This window comes from Pelobates fuscus, chromosome 1 (genome assembly GCF_036172605.1).
Source record: "Pelobates fuscus isolate aPelFus1 chromosome 1, aPelFus1.pri, whole genome shotgun sequence".
Taxonomy (NCBI): Eukaryota; Metazoa; Chordata; class Amphibia; order Anura; family Pelobatidae; genus Pelobates; species Pelobates fuscus.
Window position 1 is genome coordinate 253822146 of NC_086317.1, and position 20580 is coordinate 253842725.

Genomic DNA, 20580 nt, shown 5'->3' on the forward strand with positions numbered 1-20580 from the left:
GCAGTTCAGGATCAAGCTTGTGCTGTTTGCTATGTGAGTCGAGTGAGGACCGGGATGACCCCCACTGGTCCAGGGCGGGGGGGGAAGGAGACGATTGTGCAGAGGGATCCACACTCGGTTTTACCATCCAGGAGAGCGGCCGTCTCTCCCTGGCTCGATCGCATGTAGGCCCCATGTGCTTTGGCCGGGTTCCCGGGCAGGGTAATTCTCGCTTGTGGGTTCATTCGATGCCTCTTGGTTCCCCTAACTCATCGTATGCCCTCCGGCTCAGAATGTTGTCTGTTTTTGGGGTATTTATCCCCAATTTAGTCGCTTTGTGCAGGAGCTAATTCACAGTACATCTGGCCTGCTTGGCAGTTAGGCTCCGCCCCAAAACTAATTTTTAAAGTACACAAAGTTGTTTTCTCACCAGCTGTCACTATTGATGTCCATGAAGAAAAGGCACTATCTTTGGAGTCTCCTGCAGTCTTGTGGGATCCTCCATAGATAAATGTTGTACTTTCACTCATGCACAAGAGTACAGCACTGACATTGGTTTCTGGCAGATGAAGTGCCAGAAACTGAAGAGGATCCACCACATGGTCATGTGAGTGGCCGCAAGGGACAGCTTCAGGTAATTTAAACTTGCCATCCCCTGCCTGACCACTGCTAGGCCACCGTACTGCAAGCAGCGAAGTCACCATCAGGTATCTTTGTAACATATTCAAAGATCCTAGAAGGTGACACACTGTGCTAAAATAACTTTAATACAAAATCAAATGTGGATGTTTTGCCTTTTGACTGCATTTAGTGTTTTTGTGGTTTCATTAAGGTGATCTATGACTAACCACTAATTTAGTGAACACTAAGAGTATATTTGGTTGGTGTTCAGTGTGCATTTAGCTGTCCATTGCTGCAGTTAACACTTGTTAACACAGTAGCGTAAGTTTGGATGATGAAAGCCTGTAGCACAGTCTGGGCCGGCACGTCCTATAAGCTGATAGGGCGGCTGCCTAGAAAGCTTCTTAAGTGGGTGGGAGGATAGCAGGGATGGAGCAAAAATAGACTCAAGGCAGCCAGGCCTTGACTGGGACCCACGGAGAGACCATTTGAAACAAAGGCAATTGGGCGATTTCATGGTGTGTGTGTGTAATATCTTCCTGTGTGTTTATTTAGTTGAATAAGTCTTTTATATATATATATATGTATATATAGTCTTGGGCCAAATGCTCGCCACAATAATATATGTCTATATTATTGAAAAGTATTAATACGCAATCTGACGTTCTTTATAAAAAATAAGTATTTATTCTACTTCAATAGCAAATCATAATATACTTAACAGATGGTATGTCTTAATGGAGTTACAGAGTCGTCTTTGTATCAGCAATTCAGGACATCGGATCGTAGCAGGAAAGGCAAGAGAACGTGGTCCTTTGTCCTCTGCCCTTTATAGCCCAAATTACGTCATAACATGTAGTTTAGAATAGCCATATAAGGAAATTCCCCATATAAAGACCACCCCAAATCTCTTATACAGCAAATTCCAGAGACCTCATGGTACAGAATAGGAAACACCATCTGTTCTGTTTAACCCATTAGACAGCCACACCTTAATATGTATTTGAATAGGAATATACAGAATATGCAATATTCTACAGTGTGTGTCAGCCTGTTTCAATCAGTATGTTTGTGTGTGCTTGGGTCTGTGTGTTTGTGTCTGGATCAGTGTGTGTGTGAGTCTTCTTGGGTCAGTGTTTCTTGTGTGTCTGGATCAGTATTTTATGTGTGTGTATCTGCTCGCGTCAGTGTGTGTGTGTCTGCTTGGGTCTGTCTGTGTGTGTGTGTCTGCTTGGGTTAGTGTGTGTGTCTGCATGGATCTGTGTGTGCCTGGATCAGTGTGTGTGCCTGGATCAGTGTGTGTGCCTGCCTAGGTCTGTGTGCATGTATGTGTGTGTGTCAGTGTGCATTAGTCAGTGTGTGTGTGTCTCTCTGCGTGAGTCAGTGAATTTGAATTTGTGTGTGCATTAGTCACTGATTGTGATTGTGTGGACCAATGAGTGTGAGTGTGTGTATGTATGAGTGTGTGTATATGTATGTTGTATCAGTGGTTGTATTTGGGCAAAAGGACCATTTTAATAAAAAAAAAAAAATCAATACTTTTAAATGAACACTATAGTGTTAGGAATATAAACCTGTATTCTAAATACTATAGTGTCTCAGTCCCTACATAGATTCCAGCCCCCCTACCATAAAAACTATTTTTAAAAAGGGGTGGGGGTTATTTACATTTATCAAGCACCTGGCCTCTGCACTGCTTGCCTCCAATCCTCGCTCAATGTCATTAATGGGGCAACACTGGTCCAATCCAATGTTCCTCATACAGGAGCATTGGGGACTTGATGTGCATAAGTGACAATCGCTATGCACTTTCAACACTTCATATAGTTAAACATGGCTTTGTAGCGTAGGTGTCAGTGTGACAGCTACTAGAGGCTTGTTTACCCCTTCAAGGTAAGGCAATGTTTTATCTTGTGGGGTTAAACCTACAGGACCACTGTGGACCGAATGGGGCGGCAACATTTGTTTTGCCTTGGGCGCCAAAAATCCTTGCACTGGCCTTTAGCGTAGTCTATGTTTGTTCTATGACTTCACAGTGTAGCACTACGAATAGTGTTATTTGTGCACAACAACAAAAAATATGTTTCTACAATTAGATATGGAATTGGTTCTACAAATTCTGCACACAATTAAATTAAATATTTATGTCCATGTCCTCTCTGCCTTATTTTATAAAGCTTTAATAAATCCTATTGGTAACATTTTGTGACTGTCAAAAGCCTTGTGGGTTTTTGCTTCACTTGCTTTAACCCCTTAAGGACACACGACGTGCCTGACATGTCATGATTCCCTTTTATTCCAGAAGTTTGGTCCTTAAGGGGTTAAACCCTTGTTCAAAGCAGAAGAGATTGGTTCACAATGAGATGCATTACTCTCAGTGATTCCATATGAGCAGCATTGTTGGAAGATTAGGATGAATGCAGAGCAAGGTATTCAGTAATAATGACTTTTCAGGAGGAGAAGATTCTCTGTACAGGAAAAAGGTGATTATTTCTTGATGTTAGAATGGGGATTAGTTGTGATTTAAAACTAATAGGAACACTCCAATACTATGTGTATATATATATATATATATATATATATTTATTTATTTTGTATTTTTATTTTTTTTATTCAAGAGTTCCTTTTACAGATTCCAACAAAGTGAAAGCTTATTTCTTTACTTCTTTGAAACAAATGATAATTCACCATTGAGCAGAGTAACTAAAAACTGGAGGTGTCCCTGTATGTACTTATTTTAGTGAATTAAAAAATATTTGCTTTATTATTTTAATAAAATTTAATGGTAACATAACTGCCATATAACCCAGAAACCCAGGTTCAAATCCCTGGCAGACCATCTCACCAGTAAGTGTCCTGGGGCAAGATACCCAATGATTTACGCCTGCCTACTTAAAATCCTCACAGATGGTAGCTGTTGGAGCAAAGCCATCTTCACTTCTCAAATATCCCCTTTCTATAATTGTAAAGCGTTGCAGAATATGTTGGCGCTATATAAATGCAAATAATCAATCAAAAATATATCCTGTTCTTTTTTAGAGAGAGATTAACTGTACTAAATGGGTTATTTAGTTTTGACTGTCGATATACTGTTTTGGCCGAATATATGTATGCACCTTCAATATGAGATATTTTTTTCTAATTTAACTCTTAATAATAAAAAGAAAAAAATTCACAGCTGAAACATTTCTCATACTCTGTGCTGTAAAATATAATATAATGGTATATTATAGCAAACATAACCACTCTTATTTTGAATGTCATATTAATCATACTGCCAATTTACTAAAATAAAACTGATGCAAGCTATTATTTACCTGCCTGTAGCAAGTGATATGTATGATGTCAAGTGTCACAATCTGCCATTTTCTATTGTTCGTGCCGCTGTCATCTCATATTCATGTCCTTCTAATAAGTACCTGGGAACAGCAAAACAAAAAAATCAAACAAATGTCATGGAATACTTCACCTTGTTAACCCTTTGAGAGATATAATTAATAACTTTTATTTGTAGACCTGAAGTACTCTGTATCCATCATCCATCAGCTGCGCCCCCATTATAAACAATCCAAGCGCTGGCCCTGCTGGGTGCTTTCACGGACGGAGGGGAGATCAGAGATCTCCCTTACCGGTCCGCAGGCACTTTGCTGGCAGCCGGCTGGGGAGAGAGAGGGGACCTGGGAGCTTTTACCTGCAGCTCCGCTGGGTCCTCCTCTTGCAAACTCAGAGTGTTGCCGTGATATCCACGGCAACACTCTGATCTCGAGAGAGTGAACTCTAGCCTGAGCAGCAGGCTAGAGTTCACTCCCCCCTAGGACCACCAGGATTCACCACGAGGACCACCAGGGATTATCTTATAATGTTCTCCCTCCCAGGCAAAGGTAAGAAGGGAGGGAGGATTATTTTTTTTAAATTAAATAGTTTACAATAACAATAATACATTTTAAAAATATTTTAAAAAATGCAAATATATTCACACACTGCACCCCAAAACACTGACACTGCACCACACACACTGCACCCCCCACATACACACAGCACCCCAGACTACACCCCTCACACATAGCACCCCCCACATACACACTGCATCCCCCACACACAAACTGTACCCCACAAACACACAGTGCACTCACACACTACACCCCTCACACACATACTGCACTCACAAGTAGGGGGTTAGAGGCGAGATTGGGTGTGTAAGGGCGTATTTGTGTACTGTAGAGTCCCAGATCCTGATCGAGTTCAGGATAGTGGGGCAGGTAGTGCTAAGGTCCAGTCTGTCTGGTCGCGGTACCCAGATCCAGAACTGTGGGAGGTCCGTTCTCATGATTAAGATCTCTATGTCCACCCATCTGTGGGTGTCTGGTGGTGAGTGCCATTCTATGATCTGTGCGAGTTAGGCTGAGAGGTAATAAAGGTAGAGGTTGGGGAGTCTACTCTTGGGAGTGTAGAGGGTCTGTCTCGCTATTCTGTGTCTCTTTCGAGCCCAGATGAAGTCGTCTATGGTGGTTTGGAGCACCTTGAGGTCTCCTTTCGTTAATTTTATCGGCAGTGCTTGAAACAGGAAGAGTATGCGTGGCAACAGGTTCATTTGATACTATGCAGCCTGCCAATCCAAGAGATTGTTTTTTCCTGCCATTTGTCTAGGTCTTTTATGAGGGTGTCTATGATGCGTCGGCAATTTTCGGCGTATAAGTCGCCAGGATTAGCGGTCAGCTTAACTCCCAGATATTTAATGGGCCTCTGGATTATGGTTATGCATGTTGTTTGTTTTAGCCGGTCAATATCTGCTTCTCTCATTTCTATGGGCATTCCTACTGATTTGTCTAGGTTAATTTTGTAGCCTGTGACCTGGTGGTACGTCTCCAGTAGTGTGAGGAGATTCAGAATTGAGTGTGTGGGGTTGGTAAGAGTGAGTAATATGTCATCTGCATAAGCAGAGACTTTGAACTCCTCTTTTGTTATCTGTATGCCTGTTATGTGCGGGTGAGCTCGTATTGATTGTAACAGTGGTTCTAGGGACAGAATGAAAAGTAAGGGAGATAGTGGACAGCCCTGGCGTGTACCATTTGTGAGGTTGAAGGGGTGCGGCGTTGCACCTTGTACCACCGTCTGCGCTCTAGGGCTGCTATAGAGGGCCTTAACTGCTGTGATGTAAGAGTCTGGTATCTGCAGCTTTCGTAGGAGGGCAAGCATATAGTGCCATTGGATCCTATCGAACGCCTTCTCCGCGTCCAAGGAAAGGACCACGGAGGGCGTTCGGGTTTGTTTGACCCACCACATGAGGTCCACCGCTCTTCTTGTATTTTCATACAATTGTCTGTTGGGCACAAAGCCTACTTGGTCTGCATGTATATTTTCGTCAGGAAGGGGTTTAGCCTATTTGCAAGGACTTTGGCATATACCTTTATGTCGAAGTTTATTAGCGAGATGGGGCGGTAATTAGTGACTCGTGTGGGGTCTCTGTCTGGTTTTGGGATAAGGATGATGTTTGCGGTTGTAAGGTCCGGGGGAGGGGCCTCCCCCGTTGTCCAGTGTATATACATCTTCGTCAAGTGGGGTGTCAGTTCTTCTTTGTAAGTTTTATAGTATGCCCCTTTGAAGCCGTCAGGGCCTGGGGCCTTGTTTCCTTTCAGTCCTGCTATCGCCCTTTCTACTTCCTCCGTGTCAATGGGGGCACCCAGTGGCGTGAGGAGGTCCGCTGTGAGTTGTGGGAGTTGGACTTTGTCCAGGAACGCCGCTACTGTCGCTGTATATGTCTCATTAGTGTCCGTTAGGGTGGGGGAGTGATTGTACACTGCCTACAGGCTTTTTAATGTAAACACACACTGTGTGCAGCACTGGCGTTAGTTCATATGGCATTGTGGGGCATTGTGATGTCACATGGGGGGGGCGTCAATTTTTTTTTTTTGTCTAGGGCGGCAAAAATCCTTGCACCGGCTCTGATCCTGGGCAGGTGCACCAGTTTACTGGTGACCCACAGGAGGGGAGTGCACTGATTGCACTGCACTCTCCTCCTGCCCAGACCCGTCTTTACCGCAGTGCAAGTGCCCTCTGCCCCTAATTTACAGTGGCTCACACTCACAACAAGCAGTGCCTGGAGCCCTTTGCATAGCATTACATTAAACAGCTGTTCCCCATGCAGCCACAGGTGGCGCTGTGCTGGGAGAATGTGATTACTCTTCACTTCCTCCCAGCCTACAGAGCAGCGCATGGGAGAAAGAGAGGAGGAGGCATGATTTAATCTTACAACAAATCCACTAAGCAAATCTTTATAAATTTGGTGGGATCAGCTCTGTTTCCACAGTTTATTGTTGTTTACTCTGATGTCTGTATTAATATTGAGGGATTTCTAAGTAGTAACATCAGTGTGTGTTAGCAGGGACAGCCGTTGGGGTGTCCACACTGTACAGTCATGCAGGGTGCCATGACAACAGAGGCACCCGGCGGCCATCACAGCTCACAGGTTGGGTACACCAGCATATTCAATTTAAACGATTCGCTGGTGGTCCACTGGTGCGCACCAGCAGTAGGTGCAGTCCGATCATTCTCTCCCTCGTGGTTCCGGCGCTCAGCTTGTGAGTCGGAGCACACGCTCAGAGATTCTCAGCCTGCGCTCTGACAACATTGAAAGTCAGAGCCGTGAAGGAGCGGATATGGCAAAGAGCTACTGATTAGCATAACATCAATATCCGTTATAAAACCAGGAAAAGGTGGGCATGGATGGTGAACTGATTTGGTGGTGCAATGGGCAACTTGACTGGTTTTGCCCCCCAGGCCCAAGGCTGCCAGCTCTCCCCTGCTCCCAGCTCTGTCTGCATTTTGCTCTCCTCTAATACAGTTGGCCCTATGTTGGGACACTTCAATATAACACCTCTTACTTCTTCAGGAAATGTTTTGCTTATTATGGTATACACCTCTTTTTATATGCATTAATTGTATTTGACTCATTGAGTTCAGTTTAATTAAGTTTAATTCAGTTTAATTAACATAACTAAAGAAGATAAGGAAATAAAAGCATTGTGTTTTTTGTTTTTTTTAACAATGGTTCTGAGAATATTTTCTCTATTTTTTAAGGATTCAAGATGTCTACCACCCCTGTTTCAATCCCTTCAAAGTTCCAAACTGTGTTTATTCCCGAATCAGAAAGGAAAGGTTTCAATTCGAGAGCACTAAGATTTTCCTACAGCCTTAATCAGGTAATTATATGATGAATTATATGATATGTGATTATTATATATACATCTGGCAGTTCAGATGGAACTAGTTGATAAGTGATTCAGAGCCCATCCCATTGTGCACTAATGGGGTGGAACCTCAAACCTTATTGTTTTACTGTATCACAGAAATAAACACTGCTTTGTTGAGTTGGAAATTACATGTGAGACCATGGTGGAAATCTATAAAATTTCCTGATATACTTACATTTATCCGTGCAATTAAAGAAATACGAAGTGCAATCATTAATTGCTGATACATTTTAAAATACAGAAGACAAGTTAGAATGTCTGGCAAGATGTCTCAGATGTACAGAAGCCTAGAGAGGCCATGTATTGTTAATATTTTTTCTGTCTTGTTATCTCGAGAAAATAAATTGTTTTCTCAAGGTAACAAGACAAAATAGTATAATTACATGGCCTCACTGGGCTCCCATAAGGATGGGTTATGTACCTGTTCAAATCTCAGAGATGCAGTTTCTGCTCCTATCATGGTCAGCTAAGCTTTTATCCTTCCTAGGTCAATAAAACATGCAATTACATATTTCTATTGCAGCTCAATGAAATGTATTTGTAAGATAGGTGCTCTGAACAATTGCTTGCCTCTTGGGTTTAGCTCCACTGAGCTAAACAACCAGGAAGTAACAAGATTGTCTGATTGACAGCCAGGGGGTTGTTACAAGGTTAATTTATAAAACTTTTTATACAATAAAAAAGAGGACACACTCTTCACACAAAGCATTTTAGCGAGCTGAAGTTCTTTAGGGGCCTGGAATGTCTCTTTAAGAAAACATTTTTATAGGGTTAGTAATTCTACCTTTTTATTATATATTTTGGTTGTGAAAACCATGTAAGTTATGGTCTGTGCTTAGTAGTTATAGACATATAGAAATATATTAATCACTGGGAAGGAATGTGTAATTAAGGTACTCTTTTATTTGAACCTATTGAAAAAAAGTTTTTTTCATATTTTGCAACTGGAAATTGCATTTGATTAGGATCTTCCAGCTGAAGTGGTAGAGGTTAGCACAGTGATGGAGTTTAAGCATGTGTGGGATATAAGGCTATCCTAGCCTTAAGATAAGGCCAGGGACTAATGAAAGTATTCTAATGAAAGTATTTAATAAAGTGTGCAGAGTAGATGGGCCGAATGGTACTTCTCTGCTGTCACATTCTATATTCTTCTTTTACATCAACAGGAGAAATGGAGATTGTTTAAGAGCGATGGACTGTCAACAGCTTATATTACTTTGTAACTATGTAACCTTTCCCTGTCCTGACCTTCTGTCACATAGCTACAGGTTATAATTTACCTGGCCCTACAAAAACATTATTTGTTTTTACATGATTACAGAATAATTTTTGTGCTGTATTAGTGTCTTCAGAAATAGTAAGTAAAATATTTTTACGCTATATGTAGGTAGGTTTTTATGTCTTATTGAATAGAACTACACCTGCCTTGCCTGAGGTATCTGCCTGTAATAGCCAACTAAAACTTTGAGTGAAATCAAAATGTTTTTAAATTCCCAGGCAATAATAGGAATAAGTTACAAAAGTTTTTCTTGTGTATGTTTATTTTTGTTTCTGATACTCTTCTGATGCTATGTGACAAATGTATGGACCACTAATCTGCTGTCAGATTCTGTTCTTAAAATACTGTGGCCTTAGCATCAATTCCAACTATTATCCTTGAGCAATATGAGGACATCAGTGCTCCATTATGGTGAGAATGAAAAGCTGTCACATTATACTCACACCTGGGGCTTTTTCTTTCTAACATCCATCAAGCGTCTGTCACCACATTTTCAAGTATTAATAGGCAAGTCACCTACATTTCATTTAGCTATTTCTTTAGGAATGACATCTCTGCATTTACATGACTCCATTTTTTTTGTATAGGAGTTGCCCTTAAAAAAAAAAAAGTTTAAGGTGAATTTGTCGTAACATGTTCACCTTTATGTAAATCCCGTTCTCCAAATGAATGAATTCAATAAAAAAATACATAGATTTAAACTCAACTCTGGTTCAGTGATACTTCTGTAACACCCATATCTGGTCCATCTGTGGTGTGCTGTCATTTGTACTAAGGGCCAACTTGTCAGGGTGGCGGTCCGATGCCCGGGACCCAGACACTGTCCGGGCGGCGGTGCAGGACCGGGACCCAGTATGCCTGAAGTTCAGAGTAGGAGTAACAGCGTGGAGGTGGACTAGCAGGGTCTGGTGCAGGGTAACCGCACGCCCCCTGGTGTTGAGCACCAGCGTTTGTGCAGCCACATACCAAGACCCTGAATCAGCTTAAGCGGATACCAGGAACTAGGAGCAGTCTGTACACACTTTATTTTGTTCACTTAATATCAGTCCAAGCATCGTGGGTTATTTTGTACCCCAATTACCCAGATGGAGCCACATTACAAGGAATTATATCCATCCAATGGCTTATATCTACAGTTCCTCCAATATGGGACCAATATAACATCGATACTATGGTGTTATTTCCATTGATATAATCTATAGCTGTAATGTGCAAAGATCCATGCCCATGTCATGACTCAGATTGAGTAAAACCCCTTTAAATGGGGGACTCTACCGAAACTTTTATGTCATTTCTCGTGGACAGTTCGTTATTCTACAACCATCAAGTAACTGGAGTCTCTATGCGTGGATACATTGTGTAATGCTTCATTTTTTCCATGTCTGTGCGATACAGGCACACACATGGTTAATTGACACACTGCAGCCGATCCACCAGACGTACACCAGCAGGAGGAGGAGTTGTCAGTAGGGGCGGGGCCTCATCCGCGATCAACCAATCCCGGCGTGATCGCGATGTACACACTCCCAGTATGAATCAAACTGAAGGGGCTACTTAAGGAGCCCGCGATGCCATGACTCACTGTTTAAGCCTCAGACGAAGGCGCGTTTTGTAGCGCCGAAACACGTGTTAGGTAGCAGAAATGGGGGACAAGCTTTGTCCAAACACCAACCAGTTTAGAATCTCGTTACTTCAGCAAGCTAGTTTAGCAATCATAGGATCCTGTGTAGTTCATTAGGGGATCGGGGGTTAGTAGGGGCAGAGGTGACTACGGGGGTCTCTATCGTTGGTCAGATTGTGCTATCTACTTTGCTAGCCGGTCTTTTTTGGCTATCAACTAGGCCCTGTATATATTCACCTGTTTTTTCCTCACTCTGTTTGTCCGTCCCCTGGTGACAGCACCACTATGGATACTATGCAATCTGCAACAATGTATCTGTGTATTTACTAGCTACTGGCTCTGTGAAAGCCTTCCTATCGTTACCTCCTGCTACAAGTGTGTATTATATATTATTCTTGCCATTAGCAAGCACTCTCTATATTAGCAGGTTGTATGTGGAGCGGTTACAGGAATGGCTACTCTAATTTGATATTGAAGTTCATTTTTTGCAATTCCAGCTGGGATTGCCTAGATGAGACGCACTATACTGGTTGGGGGGATTTATAGCTCTATCCAGCTCTATATATCCTATTAGGTGGAACCTTTAGTTTATCTACCCCCATTTGGACATTTGTCCCCCCCCATTTTTAAGTTTACTCTTGTTTTCCTGTTCTTACTCCCTATCGGAGTTTTTTATCACAGCAAATATTAAAGGTTATGTTTTATAACTTCATTGTACATATGTATATAGTTATGCACTAGGGGGCGTCCTTTCTCACTTGACCAGTTCAAGTATGTTTTTCTACTAACACATGTATGTGAGGGTTATCCCCTGTTTCTAGGTCGCCCCTCAACACACACCCAGTTGTATACCCCTAGGGGTACTCAACTACTCTATTCAGCCACATACCAAGACCCTGAATCAGCTTAAGCGGATACCAGGAACTAGGAGCATGGAAATTAGCAGACCTCCCAGGAGCTGAATAGGGAGGCTCTGCAGCAAGATTGTATCCAGTACTAGAAACAAGGCAAGACTAGAACAGGCACCAAACATGGAAACAAGACAGAACTAGTAGAACCCAGAACCAGAGAAGGATAGTAAGCTAAACCCAGAACATGTACACAATACATAAGGGAACATTAACTAAACATGGGCATGACTGAACAGGACTGTAGATGGACTGGGTATACAAACTAAAACAAGACAGGATAACATAGGCAAAACAAGAGGAGAAATAACTAAGTACTACATATGAAAATCATGGGGATTTAGTCACAATATATGATCATACATTGCATAAGCCTGCCAACAACGCCAATGTACCCCATATCTGGCAGGTCCTACACTGCCTAATGTATGCTAAAACAACCACAGATTCAGAACACATATATAGCACTTACCTACAAGAAAGGACAGAAGCAGGGAGCAGCTGCCTGCAGGAACACTGAAACATAATGAAAGATGGAAACATACGGGTGTGGCAAATATAACAAACATTTAAATGAAATCTGGAGACTGGGAAATCCAGGGAAGAACTATAGGAATGAACCCAGAAATCCCAGCATAAAGAATACCAAAAAACAAGGAAAACTAAGCAAGAATAGCAAAAAGAGCACTGGATACCAGAAGCCAAGGCCAGACATCTCCACAGAACAGAGCAGGACGTGACACAACTCATGGCATTGTGACCTCAAGAGTTTGGTCAGTGATGCGGCCCTTTAATAGCGCAACTGGGCCCCTGTGATGATGTCAGTGCAGGGAGGAAGTGACAGACGGTCATTTCTTCCCAGCTAACACCAGGTGCTGCGTGAGAGAGAGGAGAAGAGGAGGGGAGCAGAGTGAGAGCCTCTGACTCCCAACTGCCTCATCCAGCTACTGGACACTAAGGAAGCCACCCTCCTGCACTTAAAACATAGGAAACAGGAGGGTGGCTGACAAAAATGAACTTTTGCATGGTTGTCTGATTGTGTGTCTGTGTATCTATCTTTGTGTGTGCATGTATGTCTGTATGTGTACATGTGTCTTTATTTTTGTATGTGTGTCTGTATTTGTATCTGTGTGTCTGTATGTCTGTATTTGAACCTGTGTCTGTATTTGAATAAGTGTGCCTGTATGTGTATCTGTGTGTTTGTATAGTATCTGTGGGTCTGCATGTGTGTCTGTAGGTGTATCGGTGTGTCTGTATGTGTATCTGTATGTCTGCATGTGTGCCTGTATGTGAATCTGTGTTTCTTCTGTATATGTATCTTTGTGTCTGTATGTGAATGTATGTCTGTATGTGACTATGTATTTTTGCATGTGTGTCTGTATGTCTACCTGTGTGTATGCATGTGTGTCTGTATGTGAATATGAGTATCTGTACGTGTATCTCTGTGTCTGCATGTATGTTTTTGTGAATATGTGTATGTGTTTCAGTGTGTACCAATGTGTATCTGTGTGTCAGTATGTCTGTGTATCTATTTATGTGTCAGTGCATCTGCATGTATGTCTGTATATCTGTGTGTCTTATGTGTGTTTGTGTATCTGTCTGTTTGTTTGCCTGTACATGTGTCTGTGTATCTGTTTGTTTGTCTGTGCCTGTATATCTGTCTGTTTGCCTGTGTGTTTCTGTTTGTGTGTATATCTGTGTATCTTCTTTTATCTGAATGCGTATATCTGTTTGTATGTGTATGTCTGCATGTGTATCTGCATGTGTGTCATTGTGTGCCCCTCTGTATCTGTTGTGTGTCACTGTTTGTATCTGTATGCGTGTCATTCCGTGTATCTGAATGTATCTGAGTGTATAAGGTGTAATTGCATGCCGGGGAGTAGATTTAGGGCAGGGTCCAGGAGGCCCAAGCAAAATTCTCGCCTAGGGTCCAATCAATATTAAAGATGGCCCTGAACATAGGGTACCTTATTTCCTGTACTCCATAGCCAGCACTAGCAAAATTAGCTAGTTAGTAACCATAGCAACCACATTGCATGCTTGCAATGGACAGTAGGACTGCATGTAGGAGGATGCTAAAGAATTGATTAACAAGTGAGGAAAAGAGTTTTTTTTTCTCGCAATCCATACTTTTGCCATAAATTCTGCTTACAGAATATAGAGATATAATTTTATATTATTTAAAAAGAGCATAATTTGGGTGTACCAGGACAGGTACAAGTTATAATGATGCAATTTTTTTTATGCCTGCATTCTACTTTAAACAAGTGCTTAGTTGGTAAATTGCTTGTGCTCTGTGCTGAAATACTACTTGTACTAAGATTCAGCAAGCTATAAAATAAAATGTAAGATAGCAGGACAGGGGTCCAAAAACAAGACTGTCTTGATTGTTGGGATTATGCTTTATTCAAAACATTAAACCTTAGAATATTTAAACAGCCTGCATATGACTATTTTATTTCTCTTTAGTTTTGCACCTGCAAGATTTCTAAAATTGCAATTTCCTATAAAAAGCTCTTGATATATATTTTTCTCCCAAGTTGAAGACCCACACAGGAATGATGTATATTATAATTGCAGGGTTTTATGTTTAATTTTTTTTAATTTCAAAATAATACACCATGCAAACAGTGGGTAGGTATTAAAGTGGTTACATTCATTTTTTGGTAAAACAGTGCCATTTCTCAAAAATGCAGTGTAAATGGTATAGCATATAGTATATATATCACATTTCAAAAAGATACTATTTAACATCTGCTTTACTAAGCACCCATATCTCTCTCTCCACGTTATATATATATATATATATATATATATATATATATATATATATATATATATATATATATATATATTATTATTATTATTATTATTATTATTATTTTATTATTTATATAGCGCCAACAAATTCCGTAGCGCTGTACAATGGGTGGACTAACAGACACATAATTGAGATCAGACCACTGGACGTACAGGAACAGAGGGGGTTGAGGGCCCTGCTCAATGAGCTTACATGCTAGAGATATATATATATACACACCCACATATACACGAATTTTATAAGCCTGTGCAACATTCAGTTAGACCACATCCACTGTACCACCCAGCTATTTTTACCTTGAATCTGATACTCATTTAGAATTCTCTCTTTTTTATTAACTCTGTTAGCCTTCATGCAGCAACACCAATGCTTTCCTATTGTCAATGCTTTCCTATGGACGCTGGCGTCTTCTCACTGTGAAAATCACAGTGAGAAGCGCGGAAGCCCTCTAGCGGCTGTCAAGACAGCCATTAGAGGCTGGATTAACCCATTGGTAATCATAGCAGTTTCTCTGAAACTGCTATGTTTACAGAAAAAAGGGTTAATCCTAGCTGGACCAGGCACCCAGACCACCTCATTAAGCTGAAGTGGTCTGGGTGCCTATAGCGGTCCTTTAACTTAGAATGGTTAGATTTCAAGAGATCCTAGAGTTACACTTTATATCAGTTTTCTTTTTGGCAACAAATTACTAACTGTTGATCTTTCCACAAGGTGTAAAGCTCTGTTTTTGAGTTCTCATCAAAATAGTCAAAATCTCATTCTCAGAGTTAACAAGTGGCCCTATCTATGAGGGGCAGTCCTTATTTTGGGCCCAAATCCCTCTGTCCCTCTTTTCTAAGAGCTCAATTTTGTTGGAGTGTTTGGGTGTATAACAGAGCTTCTCTGTAATATATCTTTTAAGAACAATACATTATTTAGAAATTGTTCTGTGCAAATAGGAATATTATTTTTTTTGTTGCATAAATTGTTATTCATAAGTCACCTAAAATTTCTAAAAGCAGCCCCAAAGTGTCCCTCTTTGTACATTTAAAATATTATATCAGTTTTTAAATTTTTGTTAAACATATCTGTGTCCTGTGGGCAGGGCCGGACTGGGGAAAAAGTTTGGCACGGGCATTTTTTTATTCACAGCGGACCACTGAAAAGGGGGCGGGGCCAGATAGAGTGTGTTTTGTCATCCCCAATGACAAGCACGCCCTATCTCAAAGTGAGCATGTTGGTTCAATGCTCTTCCAGGGCATGAGAAAAGCGCCCTGTATTTGTTCTGCACAGCGCAAGCAAATTTAATAACATGCTTGCATTGTTTGTTTGAAACTTGTCTCAGGGGTTTCCATAATTGGGAAACTCACTGTATCCCATTTATGGAGACACTATGTGTTTGCTTAAATTGAATCTAGTGTGCACATAGGGGATCCAGAGTGTGTATGTCAGAAATGTAGTGTGTGTGTAGGTGGTGCAGCGTCTGTTTGAAGTACTGAAGTGTGAATAGGAGATCTAGTGAGTGTGTGTGTATAGAGGATTCAGAGTGTATATAGAGATCTAGTGTGTGTATATCTGTAGATGATCCAGAGTTGGGTAAGGAATCTAGTGTTTGTGTGGAATTTAATGTGTTTAGGGGTGCAGTATATGTGTGAGGGGTTCTGTAGTATATATACATATATGTTTTGAAGTATTGTGTGTTTGTGTGTGTGAGTGGTGCAGCAGCGTGTTTGGGGCTGCTGTGTGTGTGAAGGGTGTAGTGTGCATTTGTGAGGAGTATAGTGTGGGTGCTGGGTGTGTAGGGGTGCAGCAGGGCCGCCATCAGAAATTTTGGGGCCCTGACAAAGCACAAGGTCCCTGCCCACGCCCTTCCTAGTCCGCTGACAATGATGACTGACAGGACTGAATGTGGTGTGTATAGTGGAAGTGAATAAGAATGTGTGTAATGGATGTAGTGTTTGTGTGTATTAGATACTGTTTGTGCAGTGAATGCAGAGTGTGTGTTTGTGTAGCAGATGCAGTGCGTATAGTGAACGCAGAGTGTGTTTGAGTAGTGGATGTAGTGTTTGTGTAGTGGATGTAGTGTTTGTATGTGTTTAGTGGATGCAGTGTCTGTAGTGGATGTAGTGTGTGTATTAGACGCAGTGTCTGTGTATAGTGAATGCAGAGTGTTTCAATTTGAGGTGGATGTAGTGTGTGTACTGTGAATACAGGATGTTTGTGTAGTGGATGCTGTGTGTACAGTTAATGCAGAGTGTATGTTAGTGTAGTGAATCCAGAGTGTGTGTCAGTATAGTGAATCCAGAGTGTGTGCATAGTTTAGTTAATGCAGAGTGTGTGTTAGTGTGTAATGAATGCAGAGTGTGTGTTAGTGTGTAATGAATGCAGAGTGTGTGTTAGTGTATAGTGAATGCAGAGTGTGTCAGTGTAATGAATGTAGTGTGTGTGTTAGTGCAGTGAATGCAGAGTGTGTGTAAATGTGTAGTGAATGCAGAGTGTGTGTAAATGTGTAGTGAATGCAGAGTGTGTGTTAATGTGTAGTGAATGCAGAGAGTGTGTTAGTGTGTAGCGGATGCAGAGTGTGTTCGTGTAGTGAATGCAGAATGTGTTAATGTGTAGTGAATGCGGAGAGTGTGTTAGTGTGTAGTGGATGCAGAGTGTGTGTTAGTGTAATGTGTAGTGAATGCAGAGAGTGTGTTAGTGTGTAGCTGATGCAGAGTGTGTGTCAGTGTAGTGTATGCAGTGAGTGTGTTAGTGTGTAGTGTATACAGAGTGTATGCAGTGTGTGTATTGTATTAGTGTATGCAGTGTGTGTGTTGCATTAGTGTATGCAGTGTGTGTTGTGTTTGTGTTAGTGTATGCAGTGTGTGTGTTGTGTTAGTGTATGCAGTGTGTGTGTAAATGTGCATTTTCACAGTAATTTTATATTAAATTAAATTAAATGTAAATGTTTCTCCCCCCTCCCTGCTTCTTACCTGTGTCCAGGGAGGTGGGAGATTCCATGATCCCTGGTGGCATGGGGGGGCCCCCCGGCTCCCTGTTACCGCAGAGGGGGCCCAGCACACTGCCTGTTCTCCTCTCTTCCAATAACTCTTGCGAGACCCGCGGAGTGTTGCCATGGTAACCGGGTCTTGCGAGAGTTATTAGAAGAGAGGAGAAGCAGTGTGCTAGGCCCCCTCTGCGGTAAAAGGGAGCCGGGGGCCCGCGGCTGCACACATAGATAGCGATATTTGCTATCTATGTGTGCAGAGAGGGAAAGTGTGGATGTCACCCCCTGATGGTGGCCCTGTAGTGCAGTATGTGTGTGAGGGTGCAGTATGTGTGGGTGCTGTGTGTGTTAGGGTGATGTGTGTGTGTGTTAGGGTGCTGTGCGAGCGTGATGTGTGTGTGTGTGTTAGGGTGCTGTGTGTGTTAGGGTGATGTGTGAGTGAGGGTGCTGTGTGTGTGTGTGTTAGGGTGCTGTGTGTGTGTGTGTTAAGGTGCTGTGTGTGGGTTAGGGTGCTGTGTGTATGTGTTAGGGTGCTGTGTGAGGGTGATGTGTGTGCGTGTGTGTTAGGATGCTGTGTAAGGGTGATGTGTGTGTGTGTGTTATGATGCTGTGTGAGGGTAATGTGTGTGTTGGGGGGAGGCAGGTAAATGCCAATATTAATGCATTTTTTTCTATAATAAAATAAAAAAAAACATTATACCTCCTCCTCCCTTCTTACATGTAGCCTGGAACGGGGATCGTGCTGCTGACATCCATCCCTGGTGGTCCTTGTGGTAAGTGGGGCTAGAGTTTGTGGGGCTAGAGTTCACTCTCGCGAGACCCGGACCGTTGGTAACGGTCCGGATCTCGCGGGAGAAACCCGGCGGAGCTGCAAGTTAGAGCTCCTCCGGGTTCCTCTCCTGGCTGACTGTCCCCCTCCCTCTCTCCCCGCCGGCGGCCGCGTTTGACAGCATGTGGGCCGGTGAGGGAGATCTTTCATAGATATGTGTGTCTGTGTGTATATATATATATATATATATATATATATAAGTACTATGTGTATACCTATGCTTTGCCATACTCTAATGCATGTATGCTTATTTATATGACTGTGCATATATGTATATGTGTTTATGTATATGTACCGTATATACTCGAGTATAAGCCGAGTTTTTCAGCACATTTTTTGTGCTGAAAAACCCCAACTCGGCTTATACTCGAGTCAATAGTCTGTATTATGGCAATTTACATTGCCATAATACAGACAGGGGGCTGTGGGGGCTGCAGAATGTTTACTTACCTCTCCTGCAGCTCCTGTCAGCTCCGTTCTCCTCCGCGCCGTCCGTTCAGCACCTCGGTCAGCTCCCACTGTAAGTCTCGCGAGAGCCGCGGGGTCATAGTGCGGCTCTCGCGAGACTTACAGTGTGAGCTGATAGAGGTGCTGAACAGACGGCGCAGAGGAGGAGAGAACTGACAGGAGCTGCAGGAGAGGTAAGTAAACTATCTGACAGCCCCCTCCTCCCCCCCACTGAACTACCAATGCCACTAGACCACCAGGGAAGGAGCCCCCCTCCCTGCTATGTATAAAGCAGGGAAGGGGGACGAAAAAAAAATAATAATAAATATTACAAATAAAATAATAAAAAATCAATATTAAAATAATACAAAAAATAATTAAATAAAATAAAATAATACAAAATAATCATAAAAACATATTAAAATAATTAAAAAATAAAAAAAAAATTGCCCACTCCCCACCAAGGCTCTGCAACACACACACACACACACACACACTGCATTCATACACACACTGCACACATACTCATACACACATACACACACTGCACTCATACACACACGCTGCATTCATACACACACGCTGCATTCATACACACGCTGCACTCATACACACGCTGCTCTCATACACACACTGCACTCATACACACATGCTGCACTCATACACACACACGCTGCATTCATACACACACTGTAAATAAATATTCAATTAATATAATTTTTTTAGGATCTAATTTTATTTAGAAATTTACCAGTAGCTGCTGCATTTCCCACCCTAGTCTTATACTCGAGTCAATAAGTTTTCCCAGTTTTTTGGGGTAAAATTAGGGGCCTCAGCTTATATTCGGGTCGACTTATACTCGAGTATATACGGAACATGTGTTTGTGCATTCACATATACATATTTATGTGTGTGTGCATGTATAAAGTGTACCAACCTCTGCACTGTCTGCTTGTTTGTTTTTCTTCTCACTCTCTCCCCCCTCACTCTGCTCTTCAGAAAGATATTTATGACCCTCTGCAAAAAGGGTGTCTATTTTCTAACAAACCTGTGTCTTATCTACACTCATGTTGCTTTAATTAACCCCTGTATAACAACTCAACTTTGAATTCTATGTGTCGTCTTGCTCAGAAATGCTTCAGACTTGAGAAAGGGAGGTTCTCCCGAAAGCTTGTCATTAAAAAATTCTGTTAGTCTAATAAAAAAGGTATTACAAGATACGAATTTTAACTGTTTTTTACATCTACATCACTGGACTAATACGACTACAATCTCTACATATACAGTTGCAAGAAAAAGTATGTGAACCCTTTGGAATGATATGGATTTCTGCACAAATTGGTCATAAAATGTGATCTGATTATCATCTAAGTCACAACAATAGACAACAAAGTATAATTTACCTGAATTATCAGTACTCCTTCCGAATCAGAGGGCTAATTCTCTAAACGTCTATTTAACTTGCAATTCTGAAACCTTTCAGCTCTGTTCTGTTTGTCCCTCTAAATAACCTATACTTTCATCTATAGGTTTTCTCTACTATTTAATTATATCCTGTTAATAAATTGTCTGGGGTAGACATGTGCAATTCGTTTCGGACCGAATATGAATTCGGACATCCGGGTACTTCCGAATGTCCGAATTGCCGAATTGCGAGGTCCCGAAGTTCCGAAATTACCAAATTTCCGAAGTGTCGAAGTGCCGAAGTTCCGAAGTGCCGAAGTTCCGAAGCTCCGAAGCACAGTATTGCCTGAGTACCAATATACTTACCCAGTGAAAGAAGAAGAATGTTACATTGTATACAATTTTAAATAAAAAGTATACAAACATGCCAGGATTCACCTGTAAGCATTTGCA

General features: G+C 41.7%; 1 protein-coding gene across 1 annotated transcript in view; it reads left to right on the forward strand.

Annotated features, from left to right (window-relative positions):
• The window catches only part of STPG1 (sperm tail PG-rich repeat containing 1), a 144756-nt gene that overhangs the window by 30023 nt on the left and 94153 nt on the right, over positions 1 to 20580 (forward strand). The window contains exon 3 of the mRNA XM_063444564.1: positions 7678 to 7799. Within this exon, the coding sequence (XP_063300634.1) occupies positions 7678 to 7799 (122 nt within the window). The remainder of the gene's footprint in view (positions 1 to 7677; positions 7800 to 20580) is intronic.